The sequence below is a fragment of the Motacilla alba genome, chromosome 3 (genome assembly GCF_015832195.1).
Source record: "Motacilla alba alba isolate MOTALB_02 chromosome 3, Motacilla_alba_V1.0_pri, whole genome shotgun sequence".
Lineage (NCBI taxonomy): Eukaryota > Metazoa > Chordata > Aves > Passeriformes > Motacillidae > Motacilla > Motacilla alba.
This window is the reverse complement of record NC_052018.1, coordinates 77,659,047-77,681,179: the sequence shown is the minus strand read 5'-3', so window position 1 is coordinate 77,681,179 and position 22,133 is coordinate 77,659,047. Positions and strand designations below refer to the sequence as shown.

Sequence of the window (22,133 nt, the reverse complement as noted above, 5' to 3'; positions counted from 1 at the left end):
TTTTACTCTTTAGCTATCTAGGTATTGATATGTTTTTGAAAGTACTGTTTGACTAGTAGTACTCCCAAACTTAGCTACTAGAATTTTCTCATCTAAAACCATTGAAAAGCAAATATTACAATTTCTGTTGACTCTCATACTAAGGCATCTCTTTTACTAGAATAATTGTGCTACAGGATTTTCTGGTAAAATTTATACTATGTGATTAAAATTATTTAAAAATTTTTGTGGTTGGGAACACTATGTCTAAGTGTTCTTACTATAGCTCAGCACTCAAGAACATAGTACAGAATACTGTAAAGGAGAATTAAATGATGATTTAATTTCATCTTTACTATTTCTAAAACATAACTTTTGGCCTGACACTGGGTATGCTAACAATCTATTGCACTTTAAGTTGGGTCACATTCAAAAGAGCCTCTTGGGTTCACAAATAGCACATTTTATTGAAAGCAACACTTATGGGTGTTTCTTCTGGATTGCTGGTGCCAAATGCATTAACTGCAGAGTAGGTGTATTTAGCACTAACCACACTATTGTATTCATGAATTTTGTGTCCCAAGTCAACACACAGCAGAGCTGAGGGGACAACACTTACTGAAAGGTGTACCTCTGAGGGGGTAAGGACAACAGACATGTCAGTCTGTCCCTGCACAATGTCCTGTTGAATTCTCATCTCCTGCGTAGGCAGAAAATGGCAGTACTTCCTATAACTCACTAACCAGGATTGTGCCAGGTGCTGTGGTGGGACTATGGTCAATCCTTCTGTTCTTTGTGGACACGTTGCAGAGAATATTTCTCAGAAGAAGGTGTACTTGGTTTGTACAAAACATCTCTGGGTGTCAGGTAAAAAAATCAGACCCTCATGGCCTCCACTTTTCTCCCATGTCCCTTCCTAATGCCATAGCAACACAAGCCATGTGACCATTTTGGTGTTTGCACTCCATCTCATATTGAGCTCTGCATTTTCTGCCCTTCCAACACTGACAAAGCCAACTTTTTTTTTTTTTTTTTTTTTTTTTCCCAGTTAAGCCAGAAAGCTTGTCTGGGTCCCCAAATACTGATTTCTGCAGTGTAGGCAGGACCAACTTTTCTGACTCAACTATCCCTGTTTTTTTAATTAGATCACATCCTAAAAGAAAAGTATTGCTAAAATGTCTGAAAATATAATACATAAAATGGACGGTTTTCTAGGAAAATGTATATATAAAATGATGCAAGTAAAATACCAAGATGGAGATTTTGCTTTTAAAGCTATGCTTTAAAAAAATCAAAGCTTCAAAGTTCTACCCTGAGCAGTACATATGTCCCTTATATCTGTTTGAGGTGTATTCATTTTTGTAAGAAATGCGTGGCATCTTAGAATCCAAGATGTCTTTTAAATCACAGTATCAGCCTTTGATCGAAATACTTTATTCTTGTGTCTGTCAGGGCTCTTCCTTTTCAAAGCATTGTTTATGGAGAATAAGGTGGGAGCATCTGTACTACAGCTGCTGTTCAAATAGAGCAATGCCTTTACTGTAGACAAAACAGTCAGCACAATTGCTTAAATGTATTTGTTTATGAAGAGCCAGAAATAAGGAGGCATTATATTCTTTTGAAATAGGAAGATTTGTAATATTTTCTTGATATTTTCAAAAAAGTGTTTGTATGGAAGGTATTCAATGGACTCAGTTAGGCAACTAGCCAGCAACTCTTTTATTTCTATGACATCAGGAAGAAGGAGATTCTTCTCTTTCTGTGCATCATTTCTTGGCATTCTTAGGTCTGATATGAAAGTACTTATTAATAGTTTCCACAAAGATGCTATGATATATTTTGAAGAACTCGTGAATTTATTAGTAGTATGCAGAGGACAAAATGTTTTCTTTTTAAATAATTGCAAATGGAATCTGTTATTTTCCCTGGTTTTCCTAATAAGTAGTTTTAATACAGTTTTTGTCTTCAGCTGTTAGATGGAGGATCGAATACACCTGGTTTTACATATAATTCTGTAACAAGAAATTCTTTTAACTAGCTTAATAACAAATTAGTGCTTGTGCAGTCTTTATTACATTCAAGCTTTTTAAAATGACTATAGGGAAGTATATAAAAAAATAGAATCTAGCCGTTTTTTATCTTTGATCTCAGTACATTAAAGCACTGATGCTTCTGACTCTTTTCTCTGAGCTATTTATTATTAAAACAAAGGCTGACAGTAGAGCTCGGTCTATAATATGCAAATTCTTGTGGAAAATAGTGCCAAAAAACTGTGAAGAAAAAATGGGTCCAGGCAGCTGCGTCACAAGGTTTGACCACTTCTGGCTGGGGTGCCAGGAGATTTGAGACAGATGTTTTCAGACATGCCGCATGCCTAAAACGTTTCCAGGGGTTGAGCTACAAATAGTGACTTAATAAGTGCAGAAACAGGAAAAGTATGTAGGAGTACACAAGAGTTTATTCACCTCTAGGTGCACAGCCAGCTCTTTACATTACATCTGCCTGTCAGGGTTGGCTATTTAAGCTGTCATGCCCTTGGTATTGCTCTTTGTCTGCCTGTGAATAAAGTGCAGCATTGTGATTACTAATCCCACTCCAGTGACTTGACTTTAAATGTGGTTTTGGAGCAGATCCCGGAGTTCTGTTTGCTAAGCTTCCTACTCCTGTTTCAGAGACACCACTGGAGATCTATGAGAGAGAGCACTGCAGACTGCCCTCCTCCTGTAGACCTGTCGCCTTCCCCCCCCCGCGCCTTTTTTTTTTTCCCAAAAACTTTTTGAAGGAAATCAATGGATACCAAAGTGATCTGTTTATTTTTCTTTTTTTCTTTGCCTCCGCTGACAGTGGGAAATCACACTGGTCGCATCAAGGTGGTCTTTACACCCAGCATCTGTAAAGTGACTTGCACCAAAGGCAACTGTCAGAACAACTGTGAGAAGGGAAATACAACCACCCTCATCAGTGAAAACGGCCATGCTGCTGACACTCTGACAGCCACTAACTTCCGAGTAGGTAAGTACCCTGAAACTCGATTTGTCCTTAGCTGTCCTCTCTTGACTAACAGAGGGAGGAGATGTTTTGTTATTAATACCAGTTGTGCATCTGTTACTCTTTGTTTGGAGGGCTCTGCTGAGTAGGAACCATTGTATGCTAGACAAGCTTTCTGGTGTCCCTCGGAAATGTTCCCAAAAGTTCCTTTTGTGTCAGAGAAAAAAAGCTCCCATATTTTTCATCTGAATTTTCAGCTGCAGGGATGCAACATTCTAAGCTGAAGCTTTCGGTAAAATTCCTCCCTCAGAGTTTGTGTTAGTAAATAGGGAAAATGACCGAGTACACATAAAGTTGTGTTTCCTCTTTTTTACGTGTTTAATATGTATCAAATGCATATAAAACCTAGTGAGCAGCTAACAGTGACTCTGTCTTCAAAAATTTGTTCAGCAGTTCCTTAAAACTACAGCCCTTCTTAAATATGCAGTAGCTTAAAACTTTTTTTACTGCTGAAAGTATGATTCATACTTGGCATTTTTAGAAACTGAAATAATGTTAAGCCTAATCAAAGTTATTGAAGCCAGTAATTTCTTTGTTAATGTTTATTCTTTCTGCTTGCTCAGTAAGAGTGTCAATAGAATGCCAGACTAAACCCTACAACTCCTTGACTCTATTGAAACAAATCCTGAAAGCTACCTAGGAAAATGATTAGCATATTTTAACTGTATACTAAACAGGCATTTGTGTGCAATTATTTACCTTGTAAGTTAAGATCTACAGATATATGGGTCTGTATACTCAAACACTTCAAATTTGTCATTTCACATTATGATACCCTGAGCTGCTCTTGGAAAGTAATTTTATAGTTATCCTGAAAATATCATAGTGTTTTCCGGAAAAAAAAAAATTTGCAAATTTCTAGTCAAAGAATGCCGAATATGAACACTGTAATTTTAGTCTCTGTCTAGAATAAACATAGAGTTTAGGCAGTGCTGAGGCTGGCCAATATTGCCGTTTTTCAAGTGCAGTGTATTTCATGCTCTGAGTGTGGGGGGGGGGGGAAGGCATTTGAAATTATTATTCTTTTCTTCTGGACAGATGATACAAAAAGCAGTTTCCTCTTTTAATGCTCCTACTAGACTGTCCGGCTGTGGGGGAAAGTTACTAACTCATTCCTTCATAGTATGCATGTTTGTAAAAATGTATGTGTTTTGGACTAATGGTAAAACCAATATTTTAAAGCAAGAATAGAGCAAATTTTGGGATTTGTTTGTGGTCTTTTGGAGACACCAAAAAAAAAAGTATTTTGTAAAGGAACAGTAAATCTTATACTTTTACCAAGGTTTTGGCAAGAACACCAGCTAAATAAGTTTTTTGTTTAATTTTCTGACTAGCATGAAAGGATAGGGTTATTCTTCCCCCCTTTCATTTGACCTAATTTTTCTGTTGAAATTATGAAATGCTGAGAACAGGCAGCCATGTAATTTGTCTGCTATGTAAATCTGTGCTGTAACATGACCTTCTCTCAAATACTTGAAAACTTGGAGAGTGGAAATTGACCTGTGAAGACGTGTTCCACACCTTCCTTCCTGGCCTCCGGCCACGCAGCTCTGGTGCATGGGTACAACGGGCTGCTAGAAACATTCAACAAAAGCAGCCTATTGTAGTACTCGATGGAAAGATAAGGGAGACTTCTGTTGAAAAATGTATAAAAGCAAGTTGCTACAGATGGATAAGGATTTTTAGCTTGCCTGTTAGCTATCTTCCCTGCTACATTTAAAAGACAGAAGCATTTAGTGCAGCTCTAGGTATTGTCGTTTTCACAGCAGAATAAGAAGGTCTGAACTAGCACTTCAGGATCCTCCATATAAAAATAAAAATGCTGCATGAGCTTCTTAATGATGAGAGAAGAGGAATCCTATACCTGTAGATTGAATTCTTTCACCAGTCACAGTTTTCAGGAGCTTTTGAAGCAGAGTTTAAAATACATACTACTGAAATGATTTTTCATATCTGTTCTCTAACTAGTGACTCTCACTAGCTTAGGCTTGTCCTGGTATCTCCTGACACATAAAGCAGAAGTAATTTGTGTCTTCTAAGATCATTAACTTTTGTTATATTTTTAAGAGCTGAATTATGTTTAAATTTTTTTGAATTTATAATTTTGCTTTGAAGTCCCTGTTCTAAACTTCTTTACTTACTGTTAATCCAAAATGTGTGGAAATTCTTATTGAGATGACTTGGTGTTTAAAAATGCAACCATGAAACAGAATGGCATGTCAGGAAATGCATATTTAAAGCAGTGACCAGCACTTTTTCAGTATGTTTTAAAAAAAATATTTATTCTTCCTAAAACGGGAGAAAATAGTCACATGCTCTGTTTGGAGAAGTTTAAAGTGCATTTCTTTAGAAGTAACAACATTCTAGTACACAAGACTGAATTCAAGTTCTCAGATGACAGATTATTCAGACATCATTTTGCTTTGTTCTTAATAATAAATTATTTGTAATAATGAGCCAGAGTAAAATTTTTTGTTTCTTTTCAGCTTTGTGCTGAACTTTGAAAGCATTGCATTTTCAGAGAGAATAAGATGCAATACCTGTACTACAGCTACTCAAACTTTGTCATGGGTTATTTCAGATTCTTAAAATGTGCTCGGTTTGTCAGTTCAGCTGAAGTTTGGTAGCAGCAAGCCCAGGCAAGGAACAAATCCTGTTTCCTGAAAATTTTATGCAATATGGATAAGCCATTAAAACCAAAACTCACAACAAGGGATGGACTAAGGGGATTGCTGCTCTTCAGGTAGCTGAGATTTTTGGCCCTGGTGAAGAATAGCTCCTAGCACAGCAATTTAAGGTGATGAAAGCTTGGTATTTAAAAGGAATGACCTCTTTGATTGCCAGGCTGCTTCAGTGAAACTTTGGGGTTTTTTGCAGTTTCATTTTGTGAATGGGATATGTTGCAATTAAACTAACCAGCCTCCAATATTTCATTGGCTTGGAGAATGAAAGCATTTAATCTGAGTGGAAACTTCTACTGAATAGATCACTCTTATTATTCTGTTGGATTGATGCATGTGCAGTTTCTATGGTATCTCAGTCCTGATGTATCTACTGAGGCTTGTAAAACAGGGGTGATATGTGTGCGTAGGAAAGGATGGGAATAGAGTAGCACATGAGTTTTCTGTCTCTCTCAGTGTGGAAGTTACTCAGTGAGGTGTCCTGTTTCTACTCAAAATTATTCCACATTCCAATTTTGAAATGAGTTCTCTTCCTGTAAGGAGTGGGAGGACAATGACTAATTTATAACTGTAAAATGAAGCAATAAGGAATTAGTAAATGCCCAAATTAAAGTTTTCATGCTTTTCTCCCCTCCCCCCCCCCCTGTTGTGTATATTTATGTAATTATAGATTTACATTCTATTTTCTTCCCAAGGGATCTGTACTTCATTGCTTGAACTGGAATGACAGAACTTGGTAAAGGAAGCAGTCATTTAATATTTAGGTTCATATTCACTGTTCAATTGCAGCCCTGCATCTCATTTAAAGCAGTTCATTCAAACTGTTACAAATGAGAAGCCAAAGTTGCATGCTTACCAGTGAAATGTGATATCTTTCTGTAAAAATTTTGTGTCTGAGCACTTGGCAGTATCTATTTCAAAGAAGGAAACAGAATCATAGAATTATAGAAGGGACCTTTAAAGGTCCCTTTGGTTTGGAAGGGACCTTTCAAATTCCAAGTTCCAACCCCCAGCCATGGGCGGGAAATCCCTCTACTAGACCAGGTTGTCCAAAGCCCTGTCCAACGTGGCCTTCAGCATTTCCAGGGATGGGGCATCCACAGCTTCTCTGGGCAACCTGTGCCAGGGCCTCACCACCCTCACAGTAAAGAATTTCTTCCTGTCTAATCTAAATCTACCCTCTTTCAATTCAAAGCCACTCCCCCTTGTCCTGTCCAGACCCATGTAAAAAATCCCTCTCCAGCTCTCTTGTAGGCCCCTTTAGATGCTGGAAGGCTGCTATGAGGTCACCTTGAAGCCTTCTCCAGGTGAAAGTGGTGTCTTAAGTAAAAATGTGTTTGGTCTTTCATATTTAATCATATATTCTGAAACTTTCAGCATGGATCCCAGTGACCTGGATACTCTGTACTCTATTACAATAATGCTCAAATTATGTTGCCTCTTGAATTTTGGCACTTTTCCTATTGTAATTTTCTATCAAAAAATTTTCCAACTTTACTGTGTTGACTCTGTGTAAATGTTTTTAGATAATGGAGATTGTCCAGAAGTTTCCAGTTACATATAGACTGAAACTTCCAAGAAGCAGCAGAAGGATTTTGCTCAAATTCTATTTGATTTTCTGTTGAAAGTAGTGAAAGAATTTTTGACCAATATATTTTAAAACAATAGGTTATTCAAAGGAAATTTAGGAAGAAGACCTGCTATGTAATTATTATTCTAAAGGAAAGAGTTTAGTAAGCATAATTATTTAGAGTTGTGAAAATTTAAAGCAGGTATTTTACAGAATGTTGACAGAATTCCTGATTTTTTTTCAGACTTATGTGATCATGAATTACTGTAGTGCTGTAGGAGTTAGCATTGCTTTTTCTTCAAGCACTTCAGGCATTATCGAAGAGTAGTGTTGGTTAAAAATTGCAATTGCATGCAAACAAGGCAGCCTGTTGGCAAGTCAGCCAACTGCCTTTATCTGTAGTTTACATATGACAGGAAGTCCAAGAGAAATGATGGCTATTTTCTTGCCACCATTTGTATTAAAGTTGTCAATTCTTTGTTCCTTGATATATACTGCGCATGTCCTACTACACTGAAGAGAACTGTAACACTGACATTTGAGCAGGATTTTCTAGTATCCTTTTGGTGAAAAGGAACATTTTAAATAGTATTGGAAAGCTAATTTGATTACATGTAAAGGCATATAAAAGACCAACATCTTGTGGAAGTGTTTGTGTAGATTTTTTGGAATTTACCATCACAGTCACTTCTGGCAGCTTGTGAGTTACACACTGTTCAGTTTTTTACCCATCACATTTTGCTCTTTTGTTTTACTGGGTTTACTAAGAGTTGCTAGAAAGGTAACATGTTAGAAGAGACACTTTCTTCTCTGTTTTGAAGTGATGTTTGCTGTTTGTGAATGGTGTCAGCCTCTGCAGGTAACTCATCATGTCTGACCTATGTAAATCTGCCCCAGCAAAACACTATTCCTGTGACTTCATCTGAGACATAGCAGATAACATGTGGAGGGTTTAAAATAATTGCTAACACATGTCATGTGGAGATTTTTACAATTTCTTTTGGTAACATAAGTGAGAAGTGATTTTATTTTAATTTTTTAAATGTTTTTATTTTCTTTCAACTTTGCGTTCCATCAGACAACATAATTGAAGAGAAGCTTACTTCTGGAATAACTACATAGCTCAAGAACAGCATATGATATAATTAATGGGGTTTTTTTTACTAAATATTCTCCTTAGTAAATATTCTTCACACAAGAGTGAAGTGTTACTTTGAAATATCCTTGAGTTCTGTACTTGAACTTGCAAATATGAAGAAGTTGTGATGCAAGAACTTTATTATTCCTTTAGTATTATCACTTTTGTCCTTTTACTGTCTCTGGTACCTACCTTGTAGCCTTATTTGGTAAAAGCTTTGTTTCTTCTGTTCTTGCAGTAATTATAATTTGTGCCTTATCAGGCTTTGTTGGTTTATGCTTTTTTTTGCTGCCAGATGAAATATTTCCTTTAATATACACATGAAAACTTGAGAATTCTTGGACAACTTGGCTAAAAGAGTAACTTCTTAAAATTTCTTCAGCAGTAGTCAAAGAAGTTGGTCAGTCTGCCAGTGTATGTGTCTCAGGAAAAAAAACCAAAAAGGACATTAGGATTTATCCACTGCTTTATCTGGTAATTTGAAAGTCAATTTGAAATTCAATCTGTACAAATGATGACTATGCTGGAAATATTCTTGCAGCCAGATTGTAATAGCTGTAGCAAAATGAAGGCCAAGTATTTTTCCTCAGACAGTGAAAAGTAGCTAAAATAATGACAATGGTGGCATTATTGTTATAAGTTATTCTATGCCTTATGGAAGATAGTAGGAAAAAGGCGTTTCCTAGCCTGAAGAGCCAATGCAAAATTATTTGGGAGGAACCAATTATGACCATGAATTCAAAAGACTTTTTTTTCCCCCAGTCTCCCTTTGTTCTATAAATAAATCTGAGCTGACAGCAGAATGAATTAATTTGCTTACAGTCCAGGTAATATAGTATAGGCTTTTCTAGTCTGAAATACTGGTGTACTACAATTCTATCCTCTAATGTAAGTGTACCATTCTATAGGCTGAGCAAAGCTCAGGGTTTTAATGCATTTTTCAATTATGGGCCTCCAGTGCTCAAGTTACTAAGAAAAATTGTGTTTTAACGATTTTGTTGGTTTTGATATCCACATCTGCTCAAAAAGAATTATTTCTTTCCCCCATGTATTTATCAGAACTTGTCATCAAGAAATGGTTCTGGTTTCTGCCATAGAACTTACAGTATCTGTGAGCTCTTTCTTCATAATTTTAAATAATTATTCAAAATTGACATCTTTACCTCAGACTCCAGTGCAGGCCAGATGCTAATTGATAGAAAAGAAATTGTTCAGTCAGATGATTTTAATGAGGTTGAACTCATACAAGTCTGTTAGCAACTTGTTTCTGCTCCCTTGCTCACCTTAAATACTTCAGATCGTCACCATGAAGCAAAAGTCCATCTGCTCTCAGAGTACTCCCTAAACTGTCTATTACAGAGAACACAGTTTTGGATGTGCAGTCATAGGAAAAACCACAAATGGAAATGGTACAAAATCCACACCTGCAGCCATTCAAAAACATGTGGAGTATGTTTCCCTCAAAGTTAAAGCAAAACAGAACACAAAGTTAAAATGCATAATCTTTTATTTCACTGTATATGGTTTTAATTTATAGAGATTAGTTTATATGCATCTGACTTGAAGTACTGTAAAAAGAGAACTAAGAGTGCATTTATTTGAATGATTACATTGTTGCATATTCATATAGACACACTACCTAGTACAGCTATAACTGTGTTATTGCTAAACTAAATGTCTTTGCACATACCTCAGTGAAGATCAAGTATATGCCAACTTTGGCTGAAAAAAGAAATTGCCTCTAAATTATGCAAGTACAGAAGAAAAAGTCTGAAAATTTTCTCTTCATGTTAAAATATGCCGTTTATCATTAATAGGTTTCTTAGCAAAAGGGTTTGTATTTAATGTGTCCATCTGGGCTTAGCACAGTCAGAAGGAAGCAAGGAGCTATCACTGCTCTGTTGATCACAGTCTTTCCCCATTCAGCCTTTCTACTGCTTGTTCTGATTTGTTATTCTGCTCCAGATAATTCTCATCTCTGTGCCTGTGTAGTCTTTATCTATCCTTTCCACCTGTAATTAGCTCTTAGATTTGAGTATCGCTGTAATTGAGAGTCCTATTTTGAAGAGACATTTGGATTCCTGGATTTTTCTTTTGGAACATGAACTTTATCTCCATAATGTACACACTTAAATTTAGTGATTTTCTATATATCCATAAAAACCTGTTAAGAGGGTGGACCGTGAACTTTCAAGCAGGGATTTGTGAATGTCAATCAAGTTGATGTCTATGGGAGCTGTAAACTTTTTTTTTTGCCCGCTAATCTCTTGCTCATTGACTAGTCTTGAGGGATGCTAGTCAATGAATGGAAGGAAAATTGGATATTTTCTGAGTGCACAGGAAAAGGATTGAGTTTTAAGAACCCAAAGAGAGTATTTCTCATCTATATTTTATTCATCCAAATAATTTGTTGATTTCTCATTTTTATTGTATTTTCAGCTTAATTTAAAGATGTTAAGATGAGCTATTAAATCAAATTTTTGTATTTGAAATTACTCAGATATCTCAAGGTTAGGGGAACTTTTAGCAGCTGTTCGTCTCATAATTTAGAAATGAGTTCTTTGACTTCTCCCTGAGAGGGACTGCCTCTGTCCATAGGATGTATAGGGCAGTGGTCTCCAAAGGATTGCACATCCCTATCAGTGAAATATTTTTGAACACTCTCTCCAATATGTATGTATTTATAAATTGTATACGCCTACTACTGTATATATCATCTATTTGTCCATTATAAACCATAGACAAAATAGAAAGTAAAAATGGATGAGAAGAAGACTAAGTGAAGTCTTTTGAGGATTCATTTTATTTATTAAGGATACAAAACTTACTTCTTTCCTGCATCTCAGTGCATTTTCTGGCACACTTTGTGGGATGAGCACACCCTGCTTTGGAAACTGCTGGTATAGTTTAACAGGGGAGACCAGCTTCATAACAAAAGCTGTAATACTACCTTTCTGCAGTGAATGTGTCCATTGTATCTCTCTTATTTATAGTTTGAATATATTAAACTCAGTCTGTTATGTTAGATGCTATAAATGTAGGTGCTATAACATCTTCTGTCTAACCCGAGTTACACAGGAAGCCTTTTGTGACAAGGGAGTGAAAAGGATTTGTTTGTACTTGTATGCGTTTCAGCACACAGGGTTGGGTACAACATTGTTGTGTGAAGCTTCTCAATGAAGTTGTACACAGCTCAGGGGAATTTGGTTCATGGTTAAGTTGCTTGGAACTGGACATGATCAGGCAGAGCGTTGATTGTGTTTTAGGTTTGCACAGCTTGTGCAGCAATTTATACATCTATTATGGTTATAAGAACCACAACGGGTGGTGAAGTTGTAGGTTTTTAAATGAATTTCCAACTGTACGTTCTCTGCAGAGTAACCTTTATCTTTCCTATCCACTAGCAGTGACTTTTCTCCTTTCCTCTCTCAGAACTCCAGGATTTGAGTCTCTAGCTTTTCACTGGTCCCTGATGACCTAATTTATGACTCAAACTCTGAACAATATCCATCCCATTCTCACATTGTGTCACTGCCGCAAGGTCAACTCCCTAGAAAACTTTCCAATTTCTTGTGATGTGGCCAGTGCCAGAAAATCATTGCCTATGTTTTTCATGTTTTTTAACTATTTCATGAATGCCTGGATTGTGAGCTGCTGTTTGTATGCTAATGAATATCCACTTTAAAGAGTCTGTCCTTATCTTGTTCTTCTTGTAGATGTTTCTACACCAAAATGAGCACTGTGGTAAGGCTGCAGTAATCAGAGACCAGTCTCCTAATGTTTGGAAATTTTTGTAATGACTACGGTTTCTGTGGCTTTTCTTTTTCTATTTTAAAGATAGTTTTGTTATTGGAGGATATCTTGTGGTATGGTGGGATGCAGTGCATCAGTGTTCATAGACCATTTGGGTCTGAGTTTGGGGGTTCATCTGGCTCACCCAACCATACCAAGATAGCACTGTCAAGAGCCTAGTTATGGGTGGGTGATGATTGCACCTGTATGGCAAGTTGGCTTTTATATGTCCTTACTGGCATGCTGGGCCAGCCTGTCTTTACTGTCAGACCAGGAAACCTCAGATAACAGCACTCCTAAGTTGTGTGGCACAAGAAGGCACAAAAGGTTAAATGGGAATGAATCTCAGCTGTTGTGGTTTAACCCCAGCCAGCAGACAATTACCATGTAGCCACTCACTTCCTCATCAGTGGGACCGGGGAGAGACTCAAGAGGGTAAAAGCTGGAAAACCCTTGGGTTGTGATGAAGGACTTAAATAGAGAAAGCAGAAAGCCATGCATGCAAGCAGCTAGGAGTTAATTCACTGCTTCCCATGGGCAGGCAGGTGTTCAGCCACTCCCAAGAGAGCAGGGCCTCATCACATGTAACAGAGACATGGGAAGACAAACACCATCATTCTGAATGTCCCTCCCTTCCTCCTTGTTCCCCCAGCTTTTTACACTGAGTATGACATTATATGGTCCAGAATATCCCTTTGGTCATTTGGAGTCACCAGTCTTGGCTGTGTCTCCTCTCAGTTTCATGTGCATCCCCAGCCTCTTTGCCAGTGTGGAAGTGCACAAAGAAGAAAAGGCTCTGAGCTTTCCTCAGCAATAACAACATCTCTACATTATCAACACTATAGTCAGCACAAACCCAAAACACAGCCCTGTACCAGCCACTGTGAAGAAAATGAACTCTACCTCAGCTGAAGCCAGCACATCAGCTTAAATATCTATTATTCAGTTGCCAGGAATTGTAAGGATGCTGATGGTCCCTGGCCAGTGTCAGCTTTACTACTTCTTTGGTCTTTAGAGCATTTGCAAAACAGCAGCATGGCCAGTGTTTCTCAAAAGGTGTTGCTGTTTTGTCTCATGGTCATCAAGTAGTCAGATGTCTAGGAGGAGCTCTTGTCTCTGCCTTATGCTACTGGCTGTTACTCCATGTGAGAGTCCAGTTGGTTTCTTGGAAATAGCCTAATAGGACAATAGGTGTCAGACCAGAGAATCAGTTCACTGATGTCTTCAGATTGTAGCAGTGCATGAGCATTGGCAGCCCAGTGTCATTATGGTCAGATTACTCATTTATCCTGTTGTCCTTTAAAGGTGGGTAGGGCTGTTCAGCTGGCACCTGAAGGGAAGAATATAGTCTGGAAAAATCCTGTAGCTATAAAGATGCTTGCTGTTCATTTTTACCTGTCCTTCTCTTGAATTCTTGTTCTACTGAAAATGGGTATGTTTCAACAGCATTAATTAATACATGTTAGTATTACCCATGCTCAGGCACATGAAACACCATACAGAAGGCTAAGTCTTAAAACCCTTAATGGGAATGTAGGAAGGGTAGTTTTCATCTGACACCATGCACCTTGATGTCACTGTTTCCACTTTGATGCTGGCAACTAAGAATTTATTCAGGACTGCTTAAATTGATACCTATAAAGTTTTTATACTGCAGCACACTTGTTTTAAGTAAGGGTGCTAACTTGTTACCGTTCCAAAGCCAGCTTTTCCTAGTTATTTTATTTCTGAGGAAAATAAATATCAATACACTAGAGATCCAAAAAATTGTCTGGAGTCGCTTTTTTGTTATGTGTTAACATCATTCTCAATGGTCTGACCCTGGCCATTTGTAAGGCATTAATTCCTGATAAACAGCAACCGGTGGGGGTTCTTGTTTTTCTTGGTGTACTGAGTCTAAGCCTAACTGTTGTGATATACTCAGTATATCAGGGTGATGTCCAATCAAGTCAATAAATTTGCCACCTCTGATCAGTGTAGGAGTGACTCAGATGACTCCTTAGCAGCGTCTCCTTGCCTCCCAGAATACTGCCTGAATCATCTCAGATATAGAGACTATTAGAAGCAGAGTTAGCAAGGATTGACTCAGCATCATGCCTGTTAGTAAGAATCCTCTAATCAATCATTTTGCAACTAGCAAAAATTTTGCTGTACCCTTTCTATGTGGAGTAAGCATAGCCTTAGGCCATTTTCTGTGCCACAGCATACATTTAATTTTTCTGATAGTATTTGAATATTCTAAGACTGTTTTTCATCCATCCTATTCTTTCCAGACTGTAACAATAAGAGTTTTATTGGCAGCTGTTGGCCAGATGGTGATCATGTCAAGCACCTACACAAGAGGCCTATGTTGCATTTGACATATCTGAGGATAGTTGGCTTGTCACATGAGTTTGGAAAGATGTGATACAGGGCCAATGAGACTCCCATCCCATTGGGACCCACGCTGAGAGATGAATGAAATACCTGGGGACATATTGCATGTCTCTTGGTTGACTTTGTGTACACATCTTCAAGTTGTGTACTTGAAGATGTACATCCAACTTTTCTTCCTGAGCTGTTTAAAGTAGTGAGTTTAAAATGGAGGAACACAGATAAGTAGTACAGTGAAATTATCTAGGGCATGTTCATTCTGGATTTCTTGCTGATCATGATGCTCACTCAGAAGTATATATATCTCTATAACATATTGCAGCCTTGTCCTTCATGATCTGAACTTGCTCCCCAAATTTCAGTATCAGCATGTGCCATAGTTGATAGTGTAGCCTCCATTTGCTCCAAAAAACATGCATGATCCAGATTGGAATAGCACCACAATGCTTGCTTATTTTGGCAGTAATTTAGTTTGCTTATCTGGTTAAATAGCAGTATTTATGATCCCATTCCCAAGTGGGGGTGCATTAGTTTTTTTAAGATCTCTTAGTAACATTAGTTTAAAAATAAGGCAGATTCTAATGAAGTCAGTAGCTGTGTTAATTTGCAATAGCTGAGAACCCAGGTTAGGAGCTGTGTATTTTTTTATCATACAATTTGCTAGGTTCCTGTTCAAAGTTTTTCCCTGTAGTGTTGCAGATTTTACCTCTTTCCAGAAGAAACACCTCAAGTGCCTTCAGTATCATGTTCATGTAACTAGGCCAGTCACAGGAGCAGGGCATCTCTTCACTGTTTTTAGTGGTGTTACAGAGCTATTTTAGTGTTTTAGGAGCAGAGAAAGCCATACTTATATCTGGTGCTGGAGCTCTTGCTATCAGATCTACTTTTTAAAATTGCTTTTCCTTGTTCCAATGTTTATATTAAAAGGCAAAATACAAACATTAGGATAAATTCAGAAGTGATTGCAGATGTATTATAGTTTTAAGGCCACTTAAAAATTTTCTTTTCTCCCTTTGCATCCCCAAGCACAAGTTTGTGATATCAAGATTATCTGAATGCTACTAAAGTAATGAAATAATCTATTTATTTTTAAACTTGCAACTTCTTTGCATAATACCTCTGAATTACAACCAGAAATCTGAAGAGAAAAGAGTTTAGGATCAATTAGTTAGAAAGTTGAGTTACCACAAGTTAAGAAAAAGACGAGGGAAAAAGGTAGGGAAGAGTCTAAACCAGAGAGATAGCATCACTACTGTACTTCACACCTCTGTGCCTTTTGTGATTTACTGTAAGAGTTGCTGCAATTAGAAGGTGGAAATAAGTTTAAAGCAATTGTGTAGATCCCTATGTGGCACCTCTGGGTTTCAACTTTTACTTAAAGCTTGTGGTGTTTCAGAGTACTGTGTTATAAGAATGTTGCATATGGCAGTGTGACAATTTGTACTCAGTAGGTCTGCGTAGGAGTCCCTGTGTTTTCTGTGTGCTTAGAAACAGGGTGGATGAAAGATGCCCAAACAGCTGGGGGGCATGTAGTAATGCTGGATAACTGCAGTACTCAGAGACAAAATTAATCTGCTCTTTGTGATGCATCCAGTGGAAATAGTGTAATCTACATGAGCAGTTCAAGGTTTTCCTTGGCAAGCCTATTGGTGTTATTGAATAGTGCTTACGCTTGAATTGTTGATAGCATGTAAGTAGAAAAGGCAAAGAGTGGTGAGGGAAACTCATATGTTCCCTGAGGTGTAAAAGAAAAGGAATTTGGAGAGTCTGATGAGGAACATTTCAAAACCCATCTTCATTTTCTCTAACACTGGTTACAGGAAGGGAGTTTCCTTCCATCCTAAGGGCTTGTTTGGGTAAGCATGGGCTATTTTTTAAGGATTAGGAGGCTTTAGGTGCTTGGAATTTGTTTTGCTACACATTGTTTTGATTAAATGAAAACATTTGGACTTGATTAAATTAGTTTATCTGGAGCTGTTCGAGGTTGTTTGAGTATCGAAAACAAATTAGATTATGTAATTACATGAACAAACTGTATTTATCAGTGGTTTCCTAGCTGCTTTGTTGATGATTTCATGCCCTGTACTAGTGTTTCCAAACTATAGCTGTGGCAGCTTTGTTGGAATTCATCTTGCAAATGTTCTTTTTTATGCATTGAGCCGTTCAGAGACTCCCTGTGGGGGGCATCTTGATGCACCTTCTCTGCTTGACTCATTTTGAACAGTGATACCCAGCAAGCTGTGCCACACTGGGAAGAGTAAAGGCTTTTGGATGCCAGAGGAATCAAAGCTTGCTATTACCAATTAAATGCCCAAGGATGGGAAGAATACTTAGTGTTTGTGTTTTCTTAAACCTGTCACCTCATTTCTAAAGGATGTGCGTTCATTTATAGTAAAAAAAAATAATTCAGCTTGTTCAGTCATATGTTGGCTGTTCCTTAAGAGACCATTGAGAGATGCAGCTTACAGTAGACCTAAGTGAGGAAATTGTTGCCTTTCTTGGATCCATTAATACTTTCTTTGCTTAGTTTGTAAGATACCCACATGTGAACTGAAATTTCTTCTCATCCAATGCAGACCTATCTTTACATTTTTATCAAGGTCTGGGCTAGAGGGTTTCATAATGGATACTTTTATTTCTTCTATTTTCTTCTTTTCAAAGGAAATGGTAACAGCCCAGTGAGAATCAGGCTTCGGTGTACCCTTTTTCTGAATGTCAGTTGAGAACTTAAGTGCAAACCCTGCACCTTCAAATGGTCTCTCCCAAAAAGCATGGGTCTGGTTTTTGTCAGGAATATCCCTTATGCCTCTGGCGGTATTCTGCCATTCTGTTTAGGTTTTTTAGCCTCAATGACAAGAGAAAACAAAGCAAAAAACTTGCAGGAGAGGCTGAGCTGTTCAAACATACCCTGGCTGTATGTCCTGTTTCTATCTTAAATGGTCTTTCCCTGGAGCTTTTTGGTCTTTGTTAAACAGAGATTCCCAGAGCCTTGTCAAGGAAAAGCAGTGGTTCCTTCCTCTGCCTTTTGGAAGGCTTATGCTCACTTTTCTCAAATGGTCTGTGTGTAATTCCAGTTCTGGTGAAGTTGTGTGCCTGAGATTTCCAGCACCAGTGTCATAGTCAAATCCAGCCTGTTCTTCTGGCCATAAACTACCTGAAGAAATCATGCAACAGGAGTGTGGGCTCCTTACACCTATTTAAAATAATCAGAAATTTTATTTTGATGTGGTGTGGGTTTTTTTCTTTATTTTTATTTGGTCTTTTGTTTTGAGGTTGGTTTTATTTTTTAAGTTCTCATAATATTTGCTGTTTGAGATTGTCAAGTTTGCAGTTTAGCCTGGAGATTACATCCTATTTGTTTTTGCATGGCTGATTTGATTGTATATTTCAGAATTTAGAGTTTTTATTACAGAACTTTATATTCTCTGAATAGATTTCATGTATTCTCACTTAAACTTCCTCATACATTAGGCCAGACATGTAAATCAGTATCAGTTAACTGAGTGATTTGCACCCTATGATAATGTCGGGAGCTTGGAATTATCTCCTGTTATGTTTAAATACTGAGGCATTAAATATTCTTAATTATTTACATCAAACAAATCACCTTTTAGTGTCATTTGTTTACACTTATTTGCACAAATTATTTGGGTGGGTATCCGAAACAAAGAGTTATGAGAAGGAAAATGAACCAGCTCTTTTCTGTTGGCATCTTCCTTCCCAGTACTTTTAGCACAAACTTATTGCTCAAAAACAAAGCCTTTCATGTGCCTATTTGTTTGTTACCCACCAGATTCCTGCAGGAGAGGAACACGGGAAGAGTGCCTGGTGGTGCAGAGATGCCCATGCAACTTGGCCTTCTAGATGTCAATTGCTTTATAGGAACAGTAGTACAGAAGTAATTAATTTAATTGTGGGGAAATTCTGGATATATTTATGTTGTTTAAAAGGTGGATTTTGCACATTACCTTGTTGCCTCAACCCTGGAGGGAAGGGGAAGAAAATCCCTAGGGTAGACCTCTTGCACTCAAGGAATTCCACAGTGAAACTGTATTTGTTAGCCTTTGTTTCACTGCGCTTCCTTCAAACACCAAACTGCTCCTCCCTTAATGCTGTCTCATATTGTTTCATTGTCTGATTCTACTTTGCATGAAAACCACCTTGGTGTTCAACTTTGTTCAGGCACATTTTTAAAAGCACTAAAATTCTTTGTATGTTGTCTCTATTACAGTGCAGCCGCTTGTTTGTGGCTGCTCAGGAAGAAATGGTACCAGAGATAGGTGTCTGTCATGCTTCAGTCACTGCTGTGGTCAACCCTCCTTCATTTTGCTCTGAAGTAACAGCAGTTCTGTAAGGATGTCTGTTTTATGCTCTCAGATGAAGTCCCAGCAAGGGCTGAGACCCAAAAAAGTGAGGCTTGTGCTGTCGTGGATAGCCTTCCAAGGCTGACTTAGTACCGTTAGTACAGTGCTGCAGCTTGAAGTACTTTCAGACAGTTTATATTAAATGTAAATATAAGATAAGAGAAGAAAAATATGAAATATACTTTTGCAAGCACAGTGAAAATACAATTCTGGCAGTTTGCATTGTGCATGGACCTATCTGGCCATCAGGCACTGGCATTCCAGACCCTGTCCAGGCAATGTGAGGCTGCTCTGTGATGAGCCTGGCTGAGTGCGCTGCTTCTTGAGCATTTCCTGGGCCAAGGGAATTACACAGCTGGGTTAGAACTCCTTGGGCTGCTGAGTGTTTGGCTTTGTCTTCTTGCAGCACACAGCACGCAGGTTCCTTTTCCAACACTGGCCTTCTATGGTATTCATAATGGTAATACCCTGTGATTGTCCAGAGGTCACAGCAATTGGAATAATGAGCACTAGGTTCTTAATTACCTTGAATTATCTACAGTTTGTTATTTTTATTGTAATTCATTACAGACCAAGCAATACCAATCCAGCAAAATGCCATGATTACTGTCAAGGTTCTTATTTTTTAAAGTCAGAAACTTATCTTAAGTCTGACAAATGGATACTGAACTCTATTTCTCAAAAACTATTTGATTCCTGACAAAAATGACCTTTGTTTGTCTTGAACGAAAACTTATGGTATTTTTCCTGTTATTTTCACATCATTATTTCTTGTAAATTCTGACAGCTCGTTTACATTGTGATTGGTTATAGCGTCCCACATTATATTTTCAGAAAGTTCTGAACCATGCCTATTACTGCATGTATCTCTGAGTTGAGAATTATTTTTCATTTGATGTTGATATTTTTTGTGTTTCATCTGATAATTTATATTGCTGTAAATATGCAAGTACTAGCTAGCACAGAAATAATTACCCTTGTCTTTATATTGGAGTTACAAGGTTTTAATGCTTTGGAGTTTGTCTATGAAATAATTTCAGCAGAATCTCTTGATATTTTTATGATCTTTATGGGTGGATACAAATTAGCTTATTTTATTTGAGAAATAAATGTTAAGGAAAAATCTAGATCCTCTGCAAGAAATAGTTTTCTAGAGAACAGCCAAGACTTAAAGTCAAAATGAAAAATTTGTCCCCAGTACTTTCTGTTCTCAGGTGAGTTTTTTCGCAGACATCCAGGAAAGGGTAAGTAGTCCAGGATTTTCAGAAACAGGAGGCTGACAAATAAGAGTACCTGTACCCAAGTGTGAATAAGAGATGTAGCCAGACCCCATGTTAGTTTAGTGTCTTGCTTAATAGCATCATGAAATAAAATAGCTCTGATATCTAAGGAAAGAATTGCTTTCTCTTTGTCATGGACAGAAGATGCCAACGAGGCAGAGGTCAGAGATCACAAGGAGGGGAAGGGAAGTTGTTCTACCACAAGGCAGTTAAATGTGCATGTCAGATGGATAGTCCTTCCTCAGATGTCTGAATGAAGAACAAAGCTCTCCAACCCTATTCCTTTCCTCTTCAACTTGTGCATGATATGTGGTCAGATAATATTAAAACTAAAGTCATTAACAAAGTTTTTATTTCTGTTTTCATTTCAGTTATTTGCCACCTTCCATGCATGAATGGAGGCCAGTGTAGTTCTAGAGATAAATGCCAGTGCCCTCCTAATTACACTGGTAAACTTTGTCAGATTCCCGTGCAGACAGCCAATTCTCCAAAACTCTACCACCACCCGCAACAGGTGAACAAGGCTGTAGGATCACAAGTTATCCACTCTACTCATACTTTACCACTGACAATGTCTGGACAGCAAGGTGTAAAAGGTAACTTCTTTCTTAATAGGTATTTTTAACTTGTTGGTTTTAATGAATTATTTTGAGTATTCAAGCAGTAACAATAGTACTATATCTACATCTATCAAATATTGGCACTACAACTTGAATCATGAGCTCACCAGAATGTGAACATACTTTCCTCAATGACTGAAATAATAAGAAATAACGGTGTTATTGAAAAGAGTTTGTAGGTGACTTGACTTTGCTTTATGGTAGAATTTAATGCAAATTGCAGAGTCAAGGGATAATGCAGGGAGTTTCTTCCAGAAGTGTCGACCTATTCGAAAAGACAATGATTGTGACTGAACACAGTCCATAAATTGCAGTGTACCTAGACAGAGAGTTGCAAGTGATTCCATGATTACTAGTGGAGGGAAGAGACAGTGCTTTTCAACATAAAAAAATCTTAAATCTAATGTAAAACTAAAAATACAAGCCCTGTTTATCTTGCATGACTTAGTAGAGTCTTGTGGTAAACTATTTAGTGTAGATAGGCCATGGGCCATGGTATGATTCACTTAAAAAGAACATTCCTTCCAGGTCAAATAACAATATCATTTTAAAAAAAAAAAAAGAGTAGGGTTTTCCTACTAATAATGCTGTGAAGACGACAGCATTAAAGTCTGAAAGTCTGAAGCATGAAAGTTCGTTCAGCTCTGGATTAGTGTTTCCTCTCATACTTTTGTTGTGAAGTGAAAACTTCTGATTACTTTGAGAAGAAATGTTGAATTTATTTCTTATGTGTCCTATAGGTCTATGTAGTATTTTATCTGGGTGAGATCTTGTCCATATAATGTGACCCCTGCAACTCAGATTCTCAGCACAGGACCTAATGTGAATTTTGTTTGCTTGTTTGAATTGCCAGATTGATTTTTGGTCAAGGGTAATTTTAAAATTACCTCTTCAAGGTTGGTATCTCTGAATAAAAAGAAAATATATAGGCGAAGACATGAGGAGGCTCAGTTACCGGCAAACAATTTTTTAATAACTTTGGTAAAAGACATTTGTGATAAATATAATCTAACATAGTAATTCTGTATTCAGAAAAGGACAGAGCTATGAAGGAACTGTTGACAGTATCCTGGAAATGCAAAGTTTTATAAGTACTTTTGAGTATCTCTTCCATCTGAAGAAGAGAATATAATTACCTAAACATTTAGCAGAGCATCAGTTTATTTCTCTATGTAATTCCAGATGAAATAATTTTAGACAATACAGTGGACCACAACCCCCAAATTTTTAATACGTAGTTATTCTTCAGATTCTCTCCTAAAATGCACAATAGGTTTCTCATTGCTAA

At 37.5% G+C, this 22,133-nt stretch overlaps 1 protein-coding gene across 1 annotated transcript in view; it reads left to right on the top strand.

Annotated features, from left to right (window-relative positions):
• The window catches only part of LTBP1 (latent transforming growth factor beta binding protein 1), a 188,177-nt gene that overhangs the window by 61,775 nt on the left and 104,269 nt on the right, over positions 1-22,133 (top strand). Inside the window, exons 5-6 of the mRNA XM_038131720.1 lie at positions 2,824-2,991; positions 20,597-20,821. Coding sequence (XP_037987648.1) covers positions 2,824-2,991; positions 20,597-20,821 — 393 coding nt within the window. The remainder of the gene's footprint in view (positions 1-2,823; positions 2,992-20,596; positions 20,822-22,133) is intronic.